The 19,150-nt window shown below is 34.2% G+C and overlaps 7 protein-coding genes across 10 annotated transcripts; 2 read left to right on the top strand and 5 right to left on the bottom strand.

Moving 5' to 3' along the window:
- Positions 1 to 343: 343 nt before the first annotated feature.
- LOC17885336 (UDP-glycosyltransferase 76F1) lies at positions 344 to 2,323 on the bottom strand. The gene is made up of 2 exons (XM_006290982.2): positions 1,726 to 2,323; positions 344 to 1,363 (listed from the first exon to the last, which is right to left on the bottom strand). Exons 1-2 carry the CDS (start codon positions 2,216 to 2,218, stop codon positions 462 to 464), a joined length of 1,395 nt encoding a protein of 464 aa, XP_006291044.2. The 5' UTR covers positions 2,219 to 2,323; the 3' UTR covers positions 344 to 461.
- Positions 2,324 to 4,912: 2,589 nt separating this feature from the next.
- On the bottom strand, positions 4,913 to 6,692 carry LOC17885290. 3 transcript variants are annotated; one of them, XM_023782662.1, is made up of 4 exons: positions 6,321 to 6,689; positions 5,772 to 6,198; positions 5,533 to 5,661; positions 4,913 to 5,432 (listed from the first exon to the last, which is right to left on the bottom strand). In XM_023782662.1, the coding sequence occupies exons 1-4, from the start codon at positions 6,615 to 6,617 to the stop codon at positions 5,377 to 5,379; spliced, it is 909 nt and encodes a 302-aa protein (XP_023638430.1). In that variant the 5' UTR covers positions 6,618 to 6,689; the 3' UTR covers positions 4,913 to 5,376. The 3 variants fall into 3 exon arrangements, with proteins under 3 accessions (XP_023638430.1, XP_006291561.1, XP_023638431.1); XM_006291499.2 differs by having other exon boundaries at positions 4,913 to 5,435; positions 6,321 to 6,686; XM_023782663.1 differs by lacking the exon at positions 4,913 to 5,432 and having other exon boundaries at positions 5,555 to 5,644; positions 6,321 to 6,692.
- A 748-nt stretch (positions 6,693 to 7,440) lies between these two features.
- LOC17887051 (pectinesterase inhibitor 5) lies at positions 7,441 to 8,192 on the top strand. Its single transcript, XM_006292264.1, has 2 exons — positions 7,441 to 7,653; positions 7,851 to 8,192. The coding sequence occupies exons 1-2, from the start codon at positions 7,441 to 7,443 to the stop codon at positions 8,190 to 8,192; spliced, it is 555 nt and encodes a 184-aa protein (XP_006292326.1).
- Positions 8,193 to 9,446: 1,254 nt separating this feature from the next.
- Positions 9,447 to 9,929, bottom strand: LOC17885114 (S-protein homolog 5). Its single transcript, XM_006292752.1, has one exon. The coding sequence runs from the start codon at positions 9,927 to 9,929 to the stop codon at positions 9,447 to 9,449; it is 483 nt and encodes a 160-aa protein (XP_006292814.1).
- Positions 9,930 to 12,108: 2,179 nt separating this feature from the next.
- On the bottom strand, positions 12,109 to 12,606 carry LOC17887269 (S-protein homolog 5). The gene has a single exon (XM_006292409.1). The coding sequence runs from the start codon at positions 12,604 to 12,606 to the stop codon at positions 12,109 to 12,111; it is 498 nt and encodes a 165-aa protein (XP_006292471.1).
- Positions 12,607 to 14,709: 2,103 nt separating this feature from the next.
- LOC17884709 (rop guanine nucleotide exchange factor 6) lies at positions 14,710 to 17,266 on the top strand. Its single transcript, XM_006290756.2, has 7 exons — positions 14,710 to 15,161; positions 15,248 to 15,364; positions 15,453 to 15,607; positions 15,723 to 15,797; positions 15,889 to 16,167; positions 16,253 to 16,618; positions 16,707 to 17,266. Exons 1-7 carry the CDS (start codon positions 14,837 to 14,839, stop codon positions 17,127 to 17,129), a joined length of 1,740 nt encoding a protein of 579 aa, XP_006290818.1. The 5' UTR covers positions 14,710 to 14,836; the 3' UTR covers positions 17,130 to 17,266.
- A 302-nt stretch (positions 17,267 to 17,568) lies between these two features.
- On the bottom strand, positions 17,569 to 19,150 carry LOC17887490. Of its 2 annotated transcripts, none has more exons than XM_006291931.2 (6): positions 18,881 to 19,150; positions 18,651 to 18,714; positions 18,362 to 18,507; positions 18,181 to 18,241; positions 18,054 to 18,107; positions 17,569 to 17,971 (listed from the first exon to the last, which is right to left on the bottom strand). In XM_006291931.2, exons 1-5 carry the CDS (start codon positions 19,046 to 19,048, stop codon positions 18,091 to 18,093), a joined length of 456 nt encoding a protein of 151 aa, XP_006291993.1. In that variant the 5' UTR covers positions 19,049 to 19,150; the 3' UTR covers positions 17,569 to 17,971; positions 18,054 to 18,090. The 2 variants fall into 2 exon arrangements, with proteins under 2 accessions (XP_006291993.1, XP_023639049.1); XM_023783281.1 differs by having other exon boundaries at positions 18,651 to 18,708.

The raw sequence follows: 19,150 nt of genomic DNA, 5'->3' as shown, positions 1-19,150 counted from the left end.
TACATCAACGGCTGATTTGTCATATGACACATTGAGAGCATGCCATGAGTGGTTTCTCACATGAATTCTCACCAATTTGTTTTTACTTTCAACGGCTTCATGAAACGGTCGTTGACATATTGATAGTATGAGCATGGGTGTAACAGATATGACGCATTACATGTTTGATACATCCCTTTATTTTGTTTAAATAATCATTAACCAAAAAAATGTTATTTAGTATTTTAAATTCATATGGTGACCTATATTATTCTCAAAATGAGTCAAAATATTCAAACCAACATAACATAGTCCATTGATCGAGTTGGATATTGCCCTATTTATACAGCTACAAACTGTTACCTGTAATAACAAAATTGACTAACTTTATCATTATCACTCACCAACATTATAGTTTGAAGAAATAAAATATCCAAAGGTTTTGAAGAGTGCTTAGAATACATTACTCCGTCGTAATTTTTCTAACTTGCAAAAGCATAGGAATCAAAAGACAAGACATGACTCACAAGTTTATCTAGATGCTTGGAAGAAGAACCCTCTTTACTTAAGCAAATATTAGCTCTCTCTTTCAACTCCAAACACCTCTCTTTCAACCCATCTCCATTCTCCATTATTACACTTCTTATCACCTTCTCAATCTCCTTCCTTTCCATCTTACTTCTCTCTAACACCATCCCGACTCGCCATACATCAACGATGTACCTCGCGTTCACATGCTGGTCTGAGAAACACGGCGTACATATCATTGGAACACCTTCAGATATACTCTCTAGTGTCGAGTTCCATCCACAGTGCGTCCAAAACGCTCCAATCGCAGGATGCGCCAATACTTCTAGCTGATTCGCCCATTTCACTATTTTTCCCTTATCTCCAAAGTTTTCGATAAACCCAAACGGTAACGATTCGAGCCACTCGCTCCCTCGGACAGACCCCGGCCTAACCACCCACAAAAACGGTTGTTCGCTGTTTCTTAGACCCCAAGCAATCCCGAGAAACTCCTTCTCTTCTATAGCTGCAAGGCTTCCAAAACTCGCATATATCACAGACTGTGGGTCTCTCTTGTTGAGCCACTCGGTTGTTTCACTGTCTTCCTTGTTCTTTGTCTTCGGTGGAAGATCGTTGCTATGTTTGTGAAACGGTCCGATCGGGAAACACGGAACTTGTAACTTGCTGCTAATATCCATGAGTGAGAATGTTTCAAGATCTTCAAATGTGTTCCATATGACTCCTGAAGATAACTTGGCTCCTTCCACCATGTCGTTAACTACCCTGTAAAGCTCCTCCGGCTCTTTCAGTTTTATTACCGGAAGATCCTTCACTTTCAACGGTGGAAGCTCTGTCACTGGCTCCTCTAATCTAGAATCTGTGAAAATTAATGTTTAGTACGTAAATATTTAGTTTTCTCTAACAAACTTAAGATATATGATATATAATCCAATAATATATATGTTTTACGAATATACTTAACTATTTTATAAATAAGTGACAAATGGTGTAATAAAAAACAAATACCAGCTTAAATTCACCTCAATTTGGATAGCTTAATAGGTAAATATCAACAGCTACGTACTTTTCGTCTGTTTTTTCTTTAATCAAAATATTCCCCAAATTAAACAGTATTGCTAGGAAATATCGTATTTTCCAATCATTAAATGAAATATCGTATTTTCCAATCATTAAATCAAGACCGAAAAAGGAAAAAAAAAGGATAGGTGTACGGTTAACCTTGTATAGGGAAGTAGCCCTTATCTCTTAGGAGAGGGAAAGCGGCAAAAGCACAAAACGACGACGCACCACCAGTTCTCAACACCATTCTACGAACTCCTATCTCTTCCGCTACGAGCGCCGTGTTCCTCCCCCATATAGCGTCGGAGACCAAACAACACACCGTCTCTCCTCCTCTTACTTCCGCCGCCAGAGACTGACGAAACGGCTCCGCGTAACTTTGCTTCAGCTGGCGAATGAGAGCGATGAGGTCCATACTCGAAGCTTCTGACTGAGAGAGAGGGTCTTCTTCTTCACCTTCTTTGTTGTGAGTAATAGCTCGTAAAGTGAAGTGTGCGTGGCGAGAAGGATCGGGGAAGTTGTAAGAAGTGTGAAGGATGGTTACGGAGAAGCCACGGTGGTGGAATATTCCAGCGAGCTCTATCATCGGGTTGAAATGTCCCGGAAACGGTAGAGGGAACATGATTATTCTCCTCCCTTTTCGTTCTTCCATTAACTGTCTTTGTGGTTCTTTCAAAGTTGCTGAGAAGCAAAGAGCGAGGAGAAGAGTACTAGTTTTGGAAAAAGATAAATTAATCTGTCATTAAGGGTTTATTACGGTTACATAGAAGCACATCTTATATTATGTATCTATGAAACTCTTGATCCTATTACAAATCCACAGCTGTCATAGCTGCATGTCATAGGAGAATTAGCAAGACTACTTACTGCCTGCACCAAATTTTTCTGTTTCTTTGGCCTTGTCTTACTCACAGTAAGAGAGTAACGTACCAAAAACAATGTTAAATAAAGTTTCCTAACGCTCATTTCTGATTAGATTAATGCAATTGACATTGAACTTTCCCTTCCATTCTAATTAGATTAATGCTAGTGAGTAGTACTGACTGTTCCTTTTTTTTATAATAAGAATCACATTTCACCAGTAGTTATAGGCACAAACTCTAAATGTCATGTTTCTCTAAACAACATCACATGGCGGTATACATATATCTATATACTAAGAGATGTAACTATCTCAAAAACGGAATGAAATTAAAACAGTGTGAGCCAAAGCCTTGTTTAGCAAAAAAAAAAAAACAGTGTAAGCCAAGAGTATGGTAGCGGAGTCACTGTCATGATAGATAAATTAAGAACAAAATTTGTAACTCCAACTAATCCAACATGTCATCTATAGCATAATAATAAATGTGTGGTGTATTTTTTTGCTTCTCTTCCTTAAAGTTTACCCTAAAGCGTAAGAATAGTTTCGCATAAGCTTCGGACGCGTTTTAACCAATATCATCGAAGACAAGTCTCTTGGACAGTTGGACTTTGTTAACCAAAATCTTTACGTGGCTGGATTGGGTCTGTGTATTATATTATTATACTCCAATTCAAACATGGAACCAAGTGGTCCTCTAGATTCCTTTAGCCAAAAACTAGCCTCGTTGGACCCGTTAGACAGAGAAATTTGATATACTGGTCGGCCCACGTTGCTGGGCCAAGATCAGTTTCCACATTTCCAACTTGTACATAGCTATAAGATCTTTTGCCGACAAAAAAAAAAAGAAAAAAAAAATAACATAGCTATAAGATCGAGTTCACATAATTGATTAGGATATATGATCCCATATCAATAATGTTGAGAAATAAGACTTGAAGTCTCTATAACATCTAAAACAAATTATATGGAAATTTCAGATACGTTTGAAGTCTGACTAACTACTAATTTTTCTTTCTTTTTTTTTCTTTTTTTGCTAGTAAAATCCTTGCAAACAAAAATTGGATAGTATTTTACCAAAAAAAAAATAGTACTGGTATTGGAATTGGATACATTATCATCTCTTTCATGACTTTTACTACATGTATGTGGGTCACTTTTTTCATTAGTGTGTTGTTTCGTTTGTTACGCATCTCTTCAACCAAATATGTTGTTGATGCTTTAGTAGCAGTTGATATATAAATTACATTCCTTCACAATAGTAAGATATTTTTAAAAATGCCATATTCAATGTTCATGATATATGCCTATATGGAATCGACCCAAGTGATATATGTATGTATTATTTCCTTTATGTTGCTAGGAATTTATATATGATTTAAAAAAAAAAAAACAGTAATCATCAAATAGCGAAAATTGATTGAGGCTTTTGCTTTAGGCACACCGTCATCGTCTCATCGTCTTAGATACGTTTATGGTATTTTTTTTTTTTAAAGTATTGTGGGCGAGAACCTTGATTGCAACTATAACCTTGAGAAAGAAGAAGCTCCCAAGTCCCAACTATAGTATTATTATATCCTCAACCATAGGTCCATCCATATACATGCTTCGTATAATCATGAATACTTGGAATCATTATTTGCATTTACTCCGATGCCGATGGAAAAACTGACGTTAAACAGGAATGTATGGAAACAAACCTTACTTCAAACAAAATTTCCTAAGAACATCAAATGTTGTAACTTGTAAGAGTATTATTAGGGATTCTTAACATTCACATCTCTCAATCCAAACATCTTACTCTTTTGTCTTTCGTATTTGTGGCTTACGTTACCTTCTTCTCTCACTTATTTTGTTACTCTTTTGTCTTTCATGTTTGTGGCTTACCTTTTCCTTCTTCTCTCAATTGTTTTCTTTTGTTTTTTCCTGTCTGTCTTATAGACTTCTTCTCTTTTTTTTTTTCTTTTTTTTTTTTTGTCATCAGTAGACTTCTTCTCTTTTTGCGGAGAAAATCCAAAAAAGAGCAAGCAAGAAAACCAAAAAGTTCAATAACCAACAACGGAACCTACCTACAAACTTAGGTAACATTCTTAAATCATATCAATTTTTTTTTTTTCTTTAGACTTATGGTTTGTGCTTGTCTTCAAGGTTAGTAGACTAGGAGTGTAGACCATTTTAGGCTCAAGATCTTAACTTCCTTCACAAATATCTTCATCTTGTGTTCTTAATCACAAATCTTATATTATAGTAAGCCAAGGCGATTAAGACGTAAAAGATCTGTTTCACCCCTAAGCCTTTGTCTACTGCTTCACGCCTAAGCATAACCTTCTTTTCCTTTTCCACCTTCTAATACCAATTTTTTTTTGGAGATAAAATTCTTTTTCATCATCGCATTTCGCAAAACAAACCCGTCTTCGAACTCTTCATTTAAACACTGAATCATCTTTTATTCTATCAGATTTTTAGATGTAAAAGAGAAAACACAAATGCAACAAACATTAAATTATATTGATAGGGAAAATATAGGGAACTACTTCAGGATACAATCTTCTCTATTACTAGTATGATTCACTATAACTTTCTTTTGCTTCTTTTAATAAAAAAAACAAACAAATTACAGATACTCTTTATTGCAACCCCATAGATTCCAAAACTGAAGAAAATACCCTTAAACTTAAAGTACTCTCAAACACATCCTCTATGTTGTTGCACTAAACCTTATTCCAACCTCCCAAGGCCAAAAAAATGTATTCATTAACTCCTACTTAAACATAAATTAAGCAAATAACTAAATAATCAATCCCAATCCAATTTAACCCCAACATAATTATTTTTTACTACTATAACCAGTAACCATCACAATCCCAACTTATATATCCAACCCACTAACTACGACCATTTCTTTTCATCTCCAAAGTCCCTGAATCCACACAGAACCTTAAAATTCAAACTTAGTACGTCCATTCTTTTGGAAGAGGTCTTTCTTGCTTCTGACATCCACCACCAGCTACTGCAAACAAACGAACAGATTCGATCACAATGTCCTTATTATATTTTTTTTCTTCTATAATTGTAAAATTAAGAACTGGGGATGTTTGAATTAGTACCTTGATCGATTTTGCCGCGTCCAGTAGAGACACGAGCTTTCGAATTTGGTTTGCTCCGACCAGAGACTTCTTCAATTTTAGGTTTTTTTTGGTTAACAACCTTTGTCGGAACCTTAACACATCCACCTCCTAATAATCAATATTGTTTTTTTTTTTCTATTTAGCTTCTAGAGTATCAAAATTGAACGAAAGTTTTTAAATTTCAGACTCCCAAGATATAAAATTGAGTAATTAATTACCTGATTTCTTCTGGGAATCGGAAGGGTTTGAGTATCTCCGGGGAAGGAAAACGCCGGTACCAGTAGAAGGCGGCTTAACGGTGGTTGGAGCGGTGAAGACGCTTCTAACGGGAGCAGCAGGAGACACAAGCCAAGCATTTGGGACTCGAGACTGATAGTAATGTGGCTGCCACAGCCAGTAGTAGTTTGAAAACGCCGCGTTTTGAGGAAATGGGATTAGGGAATTAGGTTTAGGGTTTGGGCGGCTTGAGGGTTTAGCATCAAAATTAGCCTTTTGAATCTTGGCGACTTCTCCAGCTGCAGCAGACAACACTTTCAGCGAGTCTTCTTCACGAAACGGAGATGTCGGCGGTGAAGGGACTTGGGAAAACGGACCATTAGGACTTCCGAGTCCACTCTGTGCTGACTCAGTGACTTGGGGTTTCAACTGCAGAAACAGAGCAAAATTTATAAAACAAACTGAGTGAAGAAACTGTGAGTGTTTAGTTTACATTTACATTGGGAGATAATGTTTGGGGAGAAACAAAAAGAGTGAAGCTTTCAATAAACCTGAGCCATGTCGGTGATGAATGAGGGAGAAGAGAGGCGCTGAGTCGAGAGAGCGAGTCTGCGGGTTAAACCGGCTAAGAAGTCATCTTCGTCGTCGGTTGTTTCATCTTCCGTCTCCGTTGTGTCCTCTGGAGAAGTGGAAAAGGTTGAGAAGTCGCCGAACTCGTAAGGGAACTCGTTCGGGAAGCTGAGTTGTTGACTCGGGGTTGTTAGGGGTTTCTCCATTGGTTGTTCGACGACGGCGGGGAGCGGAGGAGAGAGCTCTAAGGACGCGGCGGCTACGGGCGGCGCGACCATAGCGACAGTGGGTATAAAACAGAGAGAGAGAGAGAGAGAGAGAGATAGGTTTGTGCCTATTAAATGTTGCAGAGAGGGTTCTCTTTATTAAGGTTACAAATGAGGACAGCTCAAAAGACAGACATTGTATACATTTATTTTATAAAATCCGTAATTCCTGCCAGATAATTAAAAATTTCAATGGTTGACCAGACAAACAAAAAAAAGGCAAATGCGAACACGGGAAAAATGTTAGTAGTGCTCACACTATGTGGTGGACTACCCCCCACTAGATCACTGGTTTTAAACTTTTTAATCCTTGAAAAGCCTTTTAACTTTGTTGGCTTCCTAATTGATTTGGGCTTACAGATCCAGAGAAAAGCCTTTTTATGCTAAAGATATATGATGATGAAACAGAGTTGAAGAATTCAAATATTATTACAGGATGTGTCTTTGTGATTCTCTATATACAAAACACACGTACAGAGAGATTTATTAATCGTCATCAGTTAAGTGCAACTTTATCGAACGGTGACATATTCTCACTAGTCACTAGGTTGCTGCCTTCTTGGCCAAGTCTTTTTGTGAAGTTTTAATACCTTCTTTAAGTTGCGGTTGTCCCTTATTCCAAACATTTACTGTCATTAAGATTTTCACTGTTATTAATTTAATGTTCTTCCATTATCCTTAACCGAAAGAAGAAAAAAAAACTCCACTCAAAGCCCATAAATTTCCGTAATTTATTAAGCACCGTTTTTAAGACTTTCAATATTATAAATAAAAATGTTCGAAACATACAAAAGAGAAAATACTAAACACATTTGTATAGTCTAAAACTTTCAACATGGCCACAATGCTCAGGATACACATGACTTTTCCTTTGTCGTCGTTGTTAGTATTCGTGTTCTTTGCGTTTACAGCCGCAAACGCGATGCTCATCAAAGACATGTACGCATTTTGCAAAGAGACAGATGACGTCAACTTCTGCTTGAAGTACATTGGAACGGACGTACGTATACTAGCCGCACGCGACTTACGTGACGTTCTTGTGATTGCGGTAACGTTATATATCTAGTTTCTAATTCCTTTAAATTATTATTATGTAGAGATTATATAAAGTGTGTATTACATTATAATGACCAGTTATATATGAAGGGAACAAGTCGTCATAAACATAAAAATTGAGAGATGAGAGAATATGCTTTATTCCTTTGCTAAAAATAAAACAATGTCTTTGATTCTTTACTGAATCAGATTTCTAAATGCAAAATCCAAGTGAGCAACGCAGCCAGACATATCAACAAAGTCAGTTACAAGTATAGTAGTCAGCTTGGAACTCAACGAGTGTATTTTTGCCGCAAGTATTACAAGTTAGCGTCTGATTCGTTCCAAAAAGCTTATGAAGAAGCCCAGGAAAAAGCATACGCAAATTCGCCTGAGGTATCTGCAAGAGAAGGCTCAATGTATGTGTGCATGTGCGAAAACGAATGGAAAAAGGATGGACCCGACCAAAAGTCTCCCGTCACTTTCTATAACACAAATGTTGTCAAACTGATATCTATTATTGATCTTATCATCGGAAAGCTTTATGGTTAGCTGTACTGGAATGCGATTTACTAATTTAATTCCTCTGCTTCTAATGATAGAGTCTACTTAAAAAACTTTCTTGATGTTTTTCATTATTTAGGATCGTAAGTGTGTGAAACGTGATGTTTAAAGTTTTTATAGCAACATTAAGGGTACAACAATTCATTTAGATACCTAAAGTTAAGAAATAGCATGTGCTAAGGTTGGATGTTTATGACGATTTATATGATTTTAAATATTTCAATTTTCATATAGTTTAAATAACAAGAAGATAAATAAAATTTCGCCATTCTGCAGCTCGATCGACAATTAAATGATTCTTTATCTATTTTATTACAAAATTATAGTTTCTTTAGTGACAAGCTTTCAATCATCGTGTAGAGTTTTTTTCCACGCAGTTTTATGCGGTTATGTGAAATTTAGATGAGGAAAATGACGGATGAGTGGACAGAGCCACCAGACGACAGACACTAGTCAAGTATTTAAACTATGGTTTGCTAAAAGGAGTCTTAAAATCCGAATTCACGAAGGAGACAGTGACATGCGTTGGTGAAAGATCTAACCAGGTTAGCTGGGAGCCTGAGACCAATTAGAAGCTTAGAGTGTATATTTAGGAATGTTGGTTTGATCTCTTTAATTGTGAGTTTGATTTTTTTTTTTTTAATCTTCATTTAAAGCTTTAGAGTACGGTAGTCTTGGAGTCTTGAACAAATAGAGTTGTACTGTCACTGTATAAGATTCAAATGGGGCTGTTGTGTGTCATTTTTTTTGTGGGAGATTAGATGATACGTTGGCTCGTCGTGTTTCTTAGACTGAGTCTCCTAATAGATTTTGTGATATGGGGGCTCTGAATCATTTCCATAAAAATTTGAGCAACAATCAGAAACAATTGTAGAGTTAGAAACCTTAATTGCTCATGTGTTGTTTCTTTAAACTATAGTTTATTTGTGTATTATAGACTTTGGATGTGGTTGTTTCTACTTAGATAGGGTGCTTCTCATATGGTAGATGTAAATAAGCTCCAAGAAATTGGAACAACAGTATAAAAAATTGGTAGATAGAGTTAGAAACTTCTAATTTTCAAAAGAGGTATATGTTAGAGAAAATAAAAGAGAAGAATAATAAACACGAAATTAATTTGTTGTTGTGAATACATAAATATTTCAAATAGAGAAAGAGCAAATAGCATAAACAATATTTTTTTTTTCAACCCATTTAGTGACATTTATTAGATAAAATTTATGTAATAATAATTTTCTTTTTTTAAGGATGAGTATCGAATGTATAACAGTCAGGATATGATCCATCGCGATTTATACGACAAATACCGTTTCTATTGAATTTTCCTACTTCCCAAATACATTCTTTGCAAACTCCAGCAGATGGAGTATCGTCTCTAGAAACTTTAAATATATCAAAATAGTAATTTGAGTGATACCAGAAAAAATGACAACGAAATTTTGTAGTTTTCCACATGTTAACATGAAATTTAAAACCCCAAGAATGCCCAAATGGAATTTGGATTAGCCCCAAATCATCTTCACTGGATTTACAATGTACATTCATCGTATCAGTGCTTAATATAGTGTTGCGGATTACAACATGCTTTTTGGCTAGAGGTAACCAGCCATCATCCCCCGGTGCTTCTACTGTAGCATTTGATAAAGGTAATACCGAAGTAGAAGCAAAAAGAAGAGAAGAGATTGTAAACAAAAATATAAGATGATGATTATTAATGGAAGCCATGGTTATGTAAATTAGGCTGAAATAGCTAGATAAAACTTATGATCTCACTATTTATTACCAGAAAGGGAGAGTGACTAATTTGGATAATGTTGACCAAAATATTTTAGATTTTGAATTATGTATATTTTGGAAAACTTATAAATTGGAGTATATCTTATATATATAATGTTGACCAATATGTATTTAGATTTTTTGAATTATGTATATTTTGGAAAACTTATAAATTGGAGTGTATATATTTATATATATATATTAATATATGTCATAATTTACACTTTGGAAATAAACTAATTTCTTATATCTTGATTTTTGACTTTGTAAGGATATGATAATATCCCAAAGTCTTATTATGAAGGTTTAACCTATTCTTTTACGACCAATAATTTTTTTTAGTATTTATAAATATATGATATATGAATGAGTACATGTAAACAAAGGAAGCTTGAACAAACATTTTTTTTTTTGTTAAAGAAGTTTGACTAAAAATACATAAGTTTCATAGTTATATATCATGCGATCGATAATACAGCGACATATAAAGTTATAAGAGTATTCTAAGCCATGAAATAATTTTATGTGACTTTTTATATACTGTCTATAGAGTATGTTCATACATTTAACTTGTTTGGGTGAAAACAATAAATTTCGCATGAGGTTTAAGAAAATAACAATACTGTATGTCTGTATTAGTGTAAAATTTTACTATTTTAATTAAATGTACAGTATTAGAGAAAATAGCATGCAAGTTATTAGATATCATTTATCCCGACAACGTGCAAATTAATAATGTATCAAGATTATCAAAAATTCAAAAGAACTATTTCAGTTAAACTGTGAAAACAAATGAATTTATCCTCAATCACAATATTTCCTATTATTTAGCTACATAATTTCAAATCAGATATATCTACCCTAAACTTTAAATGCCTATAGCGAGTCAAAATGTAAATATATTTAGCATACTCGTCGTCGTCGTTGTTATTTGAGAACCAGAAGCTACGTGGACTTAATGCAACAGTGGTTCATGACAAGAGGACATCACACTAAATGTTTTAATCACATGTGCTCAGTGACTCTGTCTTTGATTTATTTTGCTCTGTCTTATTTCATTTGTCCTGTCTTCTGTTCGAATCCACACTTTGGAAATAATCCCCTTTGTTGATTAATTAATTTTATACTTCAACAATTAATTTAATTTCTCTTCGTAGTTAAGTTCTTTAGAGCATCCACAATGGTTGGATTCTAAAAATGAGTATCCATACAAAAATATATTACATTTTAATATATATATATATATATATATATATTATATTTAAATTAAAGTTAAAAACATAAAATGAACCACTTAATAAATGCCATGTGTACTGAAGAACGTTTTACAGGTTCTATAAGTTCCATTTTTAGAACCTCAATTCCTTTTCTTTCATACATTTTTATTTTTATTCATATAATTTGGTTTTGATACATAGTTAGAACTAGGCAAGTCAATTAGGGCCAAAGCCCGCGGGCTAGCCCAGCCCGGCCCTTAAAAATATCGGGCTCGGGCTTTAATATAAATGTCCAAAAAATATCGGGCCTTTCGGGCTAAGCCCGTTTGGACAAAGGGTTTTTTTGGGCTTACCCCGATCGGGCTCGGGCCGGCCCGAAGAACCCTAAAAATATAATTTTTAATCAATATTTAATTTAACTTTTTCAAAAAAAAATTAAACATATGATGATCCAGGTAATAAATGTTATTTGTAATTATTTATTTATTTTTATTTTAAAAAACTATATATGATATTTTATTGATTTATACATGTCAAAATTCATTATAAACATAAGTTAAATGTTTGTATATAGCTCTTAATGATGAGAAAGATTTAGAAGACACGGAAGGGGAGGAGAATTCTGAAGGCATTGAAGGAGAGCCAAATCTTGACTCTAATACCTAATTTGAAGTCTTTTTGATTTGTGTTTTATACTGTATGAGTTTAAACTCTTTTGTTTGGATTTGTTTACTTTTGAAACATTTTTTTTAATTTCACGAATAAAAAAACTTTATTATTTTAAAATAAAGTGAGTTTAAATAAATATTAGTGGTTACTTATATTTAAATTGAATTGTTTCAATCATTTTCAATAAGAATTGAAGTCAGTTTTATTTTCAAGAAAAACCCGAAAAAGTGTTTTTTTATTTATTAAAAATGATCGCCCATTTTAAAACAGAAAGGCAATGATCCATCACTATTGATACGACAAATAGTGTCGTTATGATACTTACCCACCTCCCAAATACATTCTTGACAAACGGGATATCCAATTATACTATCATCTCTTGATACTTTAAATATTGAAAAGAAATGAGTTCCGCCTCCGAGCCATGAAAATTGACAAACAAATTTTGTCCTTTTCCAAATGTTAACATGAAATCTAAAATCCCAACTTTGATTCCAAGGGATATGGATCAATCCCAAATCATCATCACGAGAATGACAATGTACATCCAAAGTTTCTCTGTTTCTAACTTTATTGCGGATTACAACATGTTTCTTGGCTAGAGGTAAGAAGCCGTCTTCACCCGAACTTGGTGCTTCTGCTGGAACATTTGAAAAATCTAAAGCTGACACAAAAAGAACAAGAATAGAAGAAATAACAAACAACAATGTAACAACATGAGACTTATTAGTGAAAGACATGGTTATGGGACTGGTTAAGTACAACTACAATAAGTTCCCTATTTATAGTTGTAAACAAAATGTAAGTAAAATATGCTTGAAAGGGAGGTAACTACAGATTCATGTAATGGCCGACAAAAAAAAAAGAAAAAAAAGATTCATGTAACGTTGACTGAATGGATTTAGTAAGAAATATAATTTGGAGTACATTTTCGATATTAAGTTTTGGAAGTAAATTAATCTTTGACCAAAAAAAAGGAAGTAAATTAATCTTTTTAGCGGTAACTTTGACTTGGTAAAATTATTAAAAATATTTTCAAAGCCTTATTTTGTAGGTTTGAATAATATGTTTGCCAACCAATCATCCACTTTTCGTGTACAGTAAAACCTCTATAAATTAATAATGTTGGGACCATGAAAATCTGTTAATTTATAGAGGTTTTAATTTATCAATAAATTAATAATTATTAATTTATAGAGATATTTTACTAATTTGGAAAGTTTTTTCAAAAAATATTTAAAAATAAGATTAAATCATGATAATTAGTATTTTATATAATCATTTACAAAGAAAATAATAATTAATATGTCTTGAAAGAGAATGCTAACAAATTTTGATATAGTAAAATATTATAAATAAACTCTAACAAAAACTAATGTGTCTATATATACATATATTTTGAAAATTTTACCTAATTATTAATTTATAATATTGATGAGACCATATATTTACAAATGATTTTCAAAAAAATTATTATCTTATTATTTTATCGAAATGTGTCTAATATTACATTGGTCCCAACTTGGGACCGAAGAAATTTATTAATTTATAGAAATTATTAATTTATCGAGTATTAATTTATAGAGGTTTTACTGTATAAAGGAAGGAAGTTTGACTAAACATTCCAATTTCCAGTAACAATACAACCATACGTATAAAGTTGAAAGAGTACTTTATAAATTAGCCATGAATTTTAATAAATTACGTAAATAACTATGTTTTTCTTTTTGTATACAAAATACACACGTCTGAATGACTTATATATGACTGTGTATGTAGATTACAGTGAATTAAGACGAGTCAAAGATACAAATTAGATAGTTTTGTAGTTTCTGGCGACATTGACAATGATTAATAATAAAATGACTAGTACTAACTAATAAGCAATATATATGTTATTTAATAAGCAATATATCTGTTATCAACTAAATCTTGTTTGATATTGATCATTTATCATTGTTGGTTCAATGGCAATTTTAAGCAACATATTTCAGCAGCTAGCTGTTAATAAATTCTAAATTTTCAAAAATTAACATTGTAAATTTTAAATTTGGTGAATCGTTATCACTAACAACTACAAATAGGAGTAATTAATACGATTTTATCACTGTAATCAATTGTTCACAAACTATAAAATGAACATAATATTAATTAATAATCAATGTCGCTGAAGTTTGCGAAAACGAACGTGGTAATAATTATATCCAAAATGGAATACATGCATGTAAAGACCCATATCTCTCTAAGTACTAATGTGGTTTGTAAAATCGATTTTAACATCTACCAAGAGATAGATTTGTAATCTTGTTTTTCTCTTCTTTTTTTTTGTCAAGATTATTTGTAATAAACTTTTTCATTATTCTAATGATTTTTACATTTAAGTAAAAAAAAAAAAAAACATCTACCTACTGTCCATACCGTCAAATAATTAATAAATATTCACAACAACTGATCTTAAGCAAAAACCACATAAGTTCCCTCCTAAAATATTTAAATCACTATCACAATAAACAAACTTTATGCGATCAGTGAGAAGTTTAATGGAAACATTTGGGATATACAAGAAAAAAAAAAAAAAAGATCGAAAGAAGAAGTTTTGGTTTTGAAAGTTTCGGACTTCACACTGCGGGAAGATGACGGAACACTTCTTGTCCGAAATCTGACGTGGCAGATTATAACGGCTACTTTGTAAACTCACAAATTTTTTATTTTACTTTTAATAATTATAATAACACAAAAAAAAAAAATCGAAGAGAGACGTTAAGATTTTGCATGTGACCCTTTTTTTTTTTTTGTAAAATTCAAAATTTATTTAAGACAGAACAAAAAACAACACAAACAATAAGAATTTTCCTCGAATTAATGGACCACAATAACTACATTTCTTCTTCTCTATGATCTCCTCTGCTTCCTTTTTTCTGGGTATCTAAAAAAAAAATTCAATCTTTTTTTCTTCTGTGTGTGGCGAAAATGGAGGATAATAGCTGTATTGGGTTTGAAGGGTCGAGGAGATTTGGTGAGAGTAAACGGATCGTTGGTTTGATTGACTCAGTGACTGAGTCCACTACTGATTCAAGTCTTAGCAGCTCAAGTTGCGGTGCTGGATCGAGCTCCGGGAGGTCCTCTGTGGCTGAGAGATCTGTTTCGTCTCCGTCATCTCCTCCGACGAAGTCACAGATCCTTGGATGGCCGTTAGGCCAAGGTTCTTGGAGGAAGAGTTCTGGTAAAATGAAGAAGAAAACTCCTACAAAAATCAACGATTTGGGGTTTAAGAGAGTTGGAACAGAGACTTCAGGTTTGTGGAAACCGTGAATTAAATTAGCTAATCATCTCTCTCGAAAATGATTTGAAATCTGACTCTCTTTTTTTTGGTTTGTGTAGAAATTGAGCTGTTAAAAGAGAGAATGGCCAAGTTGTTGCTTGGTGAAGACATGTCTGGTTCTGGTGAAGGAGTTTGTCCTGCTCTGGCTATTTCTAACGCCATTACCAATCTTTATGGTAGTAGTTTCATACTTTGGTTTGTGAGGTTTTATGTGATACTTCAGTAGATTCGTGTTTCTAACTTTTGATTCCAATATGATGAAAGCTGCAATTCTGGGGCAACAGTGGAGGCTAGAGCCAATCCCTAGTGAGAAAAAAACCATGTGGAGAAGAGAAATCGAAGTTCTTCTTTCTGTTAGTGATCACATTGTTGAATTGGTACCTTCCTTTCAGAATTTCCCCAATGGAAACAAGATTGAGGTAATTTGACTTAAGTCTACACCTTTAGTGAGATTGAGTCATGTATGCAGATTGTGGATAAAATTGTCACTGAGTAATTGTGTTCTGTTTCATTTATGTTTTGGTGGGAATTAAGGTGATGAATTGCAGACCAAGATCAGATCTCTTTACTTGTCTTCCTGCTCTTCGGAAGCTAGACAATATGCTTATTGTAAGAATCTGATCCTTCATTCTTGTCCTCATGAGAGGTTTCAAATGGCTAATGTGAGTACTTAATCTAGTTCTGTTTTTGACGTCTTTAGGAAATATTAGATAGTTTTGGAGAAACAGAGTTCTGGTACGTCGATCAAGGGATAGTAGCTGCGGAATCTGCAAGGTCTAACTCTTTCCGTGAAGACGGAGACAAATGGTGGCTTCCGCTGCCTCGTGTGCCATCCGATGGACTCACCGAGCAAGCTAGGAAGAAACTGGATCACACTCGCGAATTCACTAACCAAATCTTGAAAGCTTGTATGTCAATCAACAGCATCGCTTTAGCTGAAATGGAGGTTCCTCAATCATACCTTGAAGCTCTACCAAAGGTTAATTAAAACTTTAACTCAAAGCCAAATTCTCAAGTTGTTGAAATTACAACTTGTTTATAGCTGAATTGTTCTTATTTTTCAGAACGGAAGATCATGCCTTGGTGATTTTCTGTATAGAAACATCACATCAGATAACTTCTCAGCCGATTACTTGCTTGAATCGATAGATCTTTCATCTGAGCACGCGGTTGTGGAAATGGCGAATCGAGTAGAAGCATCAATGCACGTTTGGAGGCGAAGACCTCACTCGAGGCATCTGATTTCTCTGTATCGATCCACAAGTACAAGGTGGGGGATGATAGTGAAGGAGATGATGATGCATCAAACAGATGGTGAAAAAAGGGAAATATTTGCAGAGAGAGCAGAAAGCTTACTGATCCGTCTCAAGCAGCGTTTCCCGGGACTTAGACAAACAGCTTTGGACACAAGCAAGATCCAATATAACAAGGTTTGATTCATTGTCTTTTCCGATCAGACTTATAATAACATGTAAAGAAATGAAATCTAAACTTTGAAAGTATTGAACTTGTTTGCAGGATGTAGGGAAGTCTATACTTGAGAGCTACTCAAGGGTATTAGAGAGTTTGGCGTATAGCATTGGTGTACGCATAGAGGAAGTGTTGTTCATGGATGACATCAGCAAAGATGTTGGTGGGGATGATGATTCATGTTCAGACAAGTTGAGGTTGTTGTCTAAAGAAGCAGCTAATGGTGGCTCAGGCTCTCTAAGGAAGAAACTTTCTGCTCCATCGTTGTTCTCTGTGTCATTCTCAGGCACGTCAACTCCTTACAGAACTCCATCTTTCTCTGCATCGACTCCAAGTTATTCACCAATGCCGTTGATAAGCCCCATCAGCGGAGGAAGAGGAGAAAGAGCTCCGTTTCTCTCAGGGAGGAACATTAGAGAACGTTGTGGGTTTGGTCCAAAGAAAGCATTGGCCAACTATCTCCGGGGATGAATGTTAAAAAGAATATGGATTTACATTATGTTATTTTGAGTTAAGAGCTTACTCATTAATTCTTGCCTGTATCACACAACACGTTCTTTATGTTGTTGTCTTGTCAAGGGTTAAGAACCAGTACTATTTGTTTTCTATGTATCTGTTTATTAGATCAAACAAGGGTTGAAAGACCATCTGCTTTTGAGTGTGAAACACCAGGGTTACTCGATCGATCCCTATAAGTCTCACCACTTTTTTTTTTAGAGAAGTCACAAACTTAGTGATATGATATCTTGAACCTTTGATCCCGAACCCATATTTATTTTCTCTGTAGATGAGATGAATGTGTAATTCAATTTTTGATTGTATTAATGCACACAGAAACACTTATTGTATAGGGTATTTATATATTCATCACACACAGAACAGAAGAATATACTTTTACTAATAGCACATACTCTTATCCATTATTCATTACACATGTAGCATCATCACTGCATCGTGAAGCATATAGCATCACCACTGCATCGTAAAGCATCTAGCATTACACGTAGACCCTCTTATACAAACATATTTTTCGATTACAGACACTATATATTAGACAAACATTAATTGACTAAAAAGGAACCAAACATTAATTTCATCAGGAAGAGACTTCTCTTAGTATTGTAGCACATTTGTTCGTAAACAACATGAAACAACATGTCAAGATCAATCCCCCTCTTCGTTTAGACAATATACTCAACTCTTTTGATTTCTAAAGACCTTTCTATAATTTATAGGTTGTACTTTCTTTTATCATATAGCGACCCTTCAAATTTCATATTAAGATAAGACGTTTTATGTTGTCTCTTGCTTGCCTGCAAAATGTTCACAAAGAATATAAGTTTTTTTTCTGTCCTTTATGAAAAGAAATTACGACAAGCATTGGGTATTACGTACCTTATCACAGGTATTCGTAAATAAGGATTGCTAATTGCTAGTAATAAAGCGACCCTGCACCAAATAGAAAGATTTTATTGTTAAAAAAAGTAGTAAATAATTTTATTTTTTTGATAGGAAACGTTACCTTCCCACCAGTTTCCTCTTGATGCGCTTTTGGAATCACCTTCCTCTCCATCTTTTTTGTACTGCATAAGTTAAAGATAGAGATGAAATTAAAACACAAATCACAATCTTGAAAGTACAAAAAAATAAGATTTGTTATATATGTAGGTGTTATGTATATGATAGATGTGACTATGACTTACAGTATCTTGGGTGGTAGCCGTTGTGGAGGAATATTTCTCTTGGCCTCCATAGTAAAGGGACGAACTCAAGTTGCATGGTGGTTCTGTTTCCTCTTTATATGAACTCCTTTTCTCCTTTTTTCTGCTTCTTTCTCCTCTCTCAATATCTACGCATATTTATAAGTTTCAATATGATAACTAGAATAATTAGTAAAACATATTTAATGGAGACAGACCCTAAACTTGACTCATATATAGACATTCTACAAATTTCTTTATCAACAAAATAACTCAATGAAAATTTAATTACTTGGAGTTTGATTGTTCACATGTCCACCTTGATTTGCAAACTCCACTTGCCTCCCCAACTGATCCTTTTTAGTCCACAACACGAGAAAATTAGAGAGTAGTTCAACGTAATTGTTATATATTATTGAGTTAGAGCCGCTCCTAATTAAGGATCATGTATATGTAGCATGCATGTGTTTACAATGATTCACGTATCGCACAAAATGTAAAAGTATTGATGAGATGACGTACTGCAGAGGGTGGTGGGAAGATGGATTTGAACAAGCCAGCAGTACTGGCCGGTGAAGAAGACGAAGAAGAGACTCGTGGACCAAATATATGATCGAAAGACGAAGAAGCTGAGGACGAAGATGAAGCGGAAACAAGCTTCTTCTTGTTCTTGCTCTTGTTCTTGTCCATGCCAAAGTTGTGTAGGTGGAAATGTATATATGTATTAAAGGAAAAGGCCTAGGTGTGAAGAAAAGAGAAAAGGATATAAATTTGCACAGAGAGAGGCGAAGA

The sequence above is a fragment of the Capsella rubella genome, unplaced genomic scaffold (assembly GCF_000375325.1).
Source record: "Capsella rubella cultivar Monte Gargano unplaced genomic scaffold, Caprub1_0 scaffold_5, whole genome shotgun sequence".
NCBI classification, from domain to species: Eukaryota; Viridiplantae; Streptophyta; class Magnoliopsida; order Brassicales; family Brassicaceae; genus Capsella; species Capsella rubella.
This window is presented reverse-complemented; position numbering and strand designations above follow the sequence as displayed.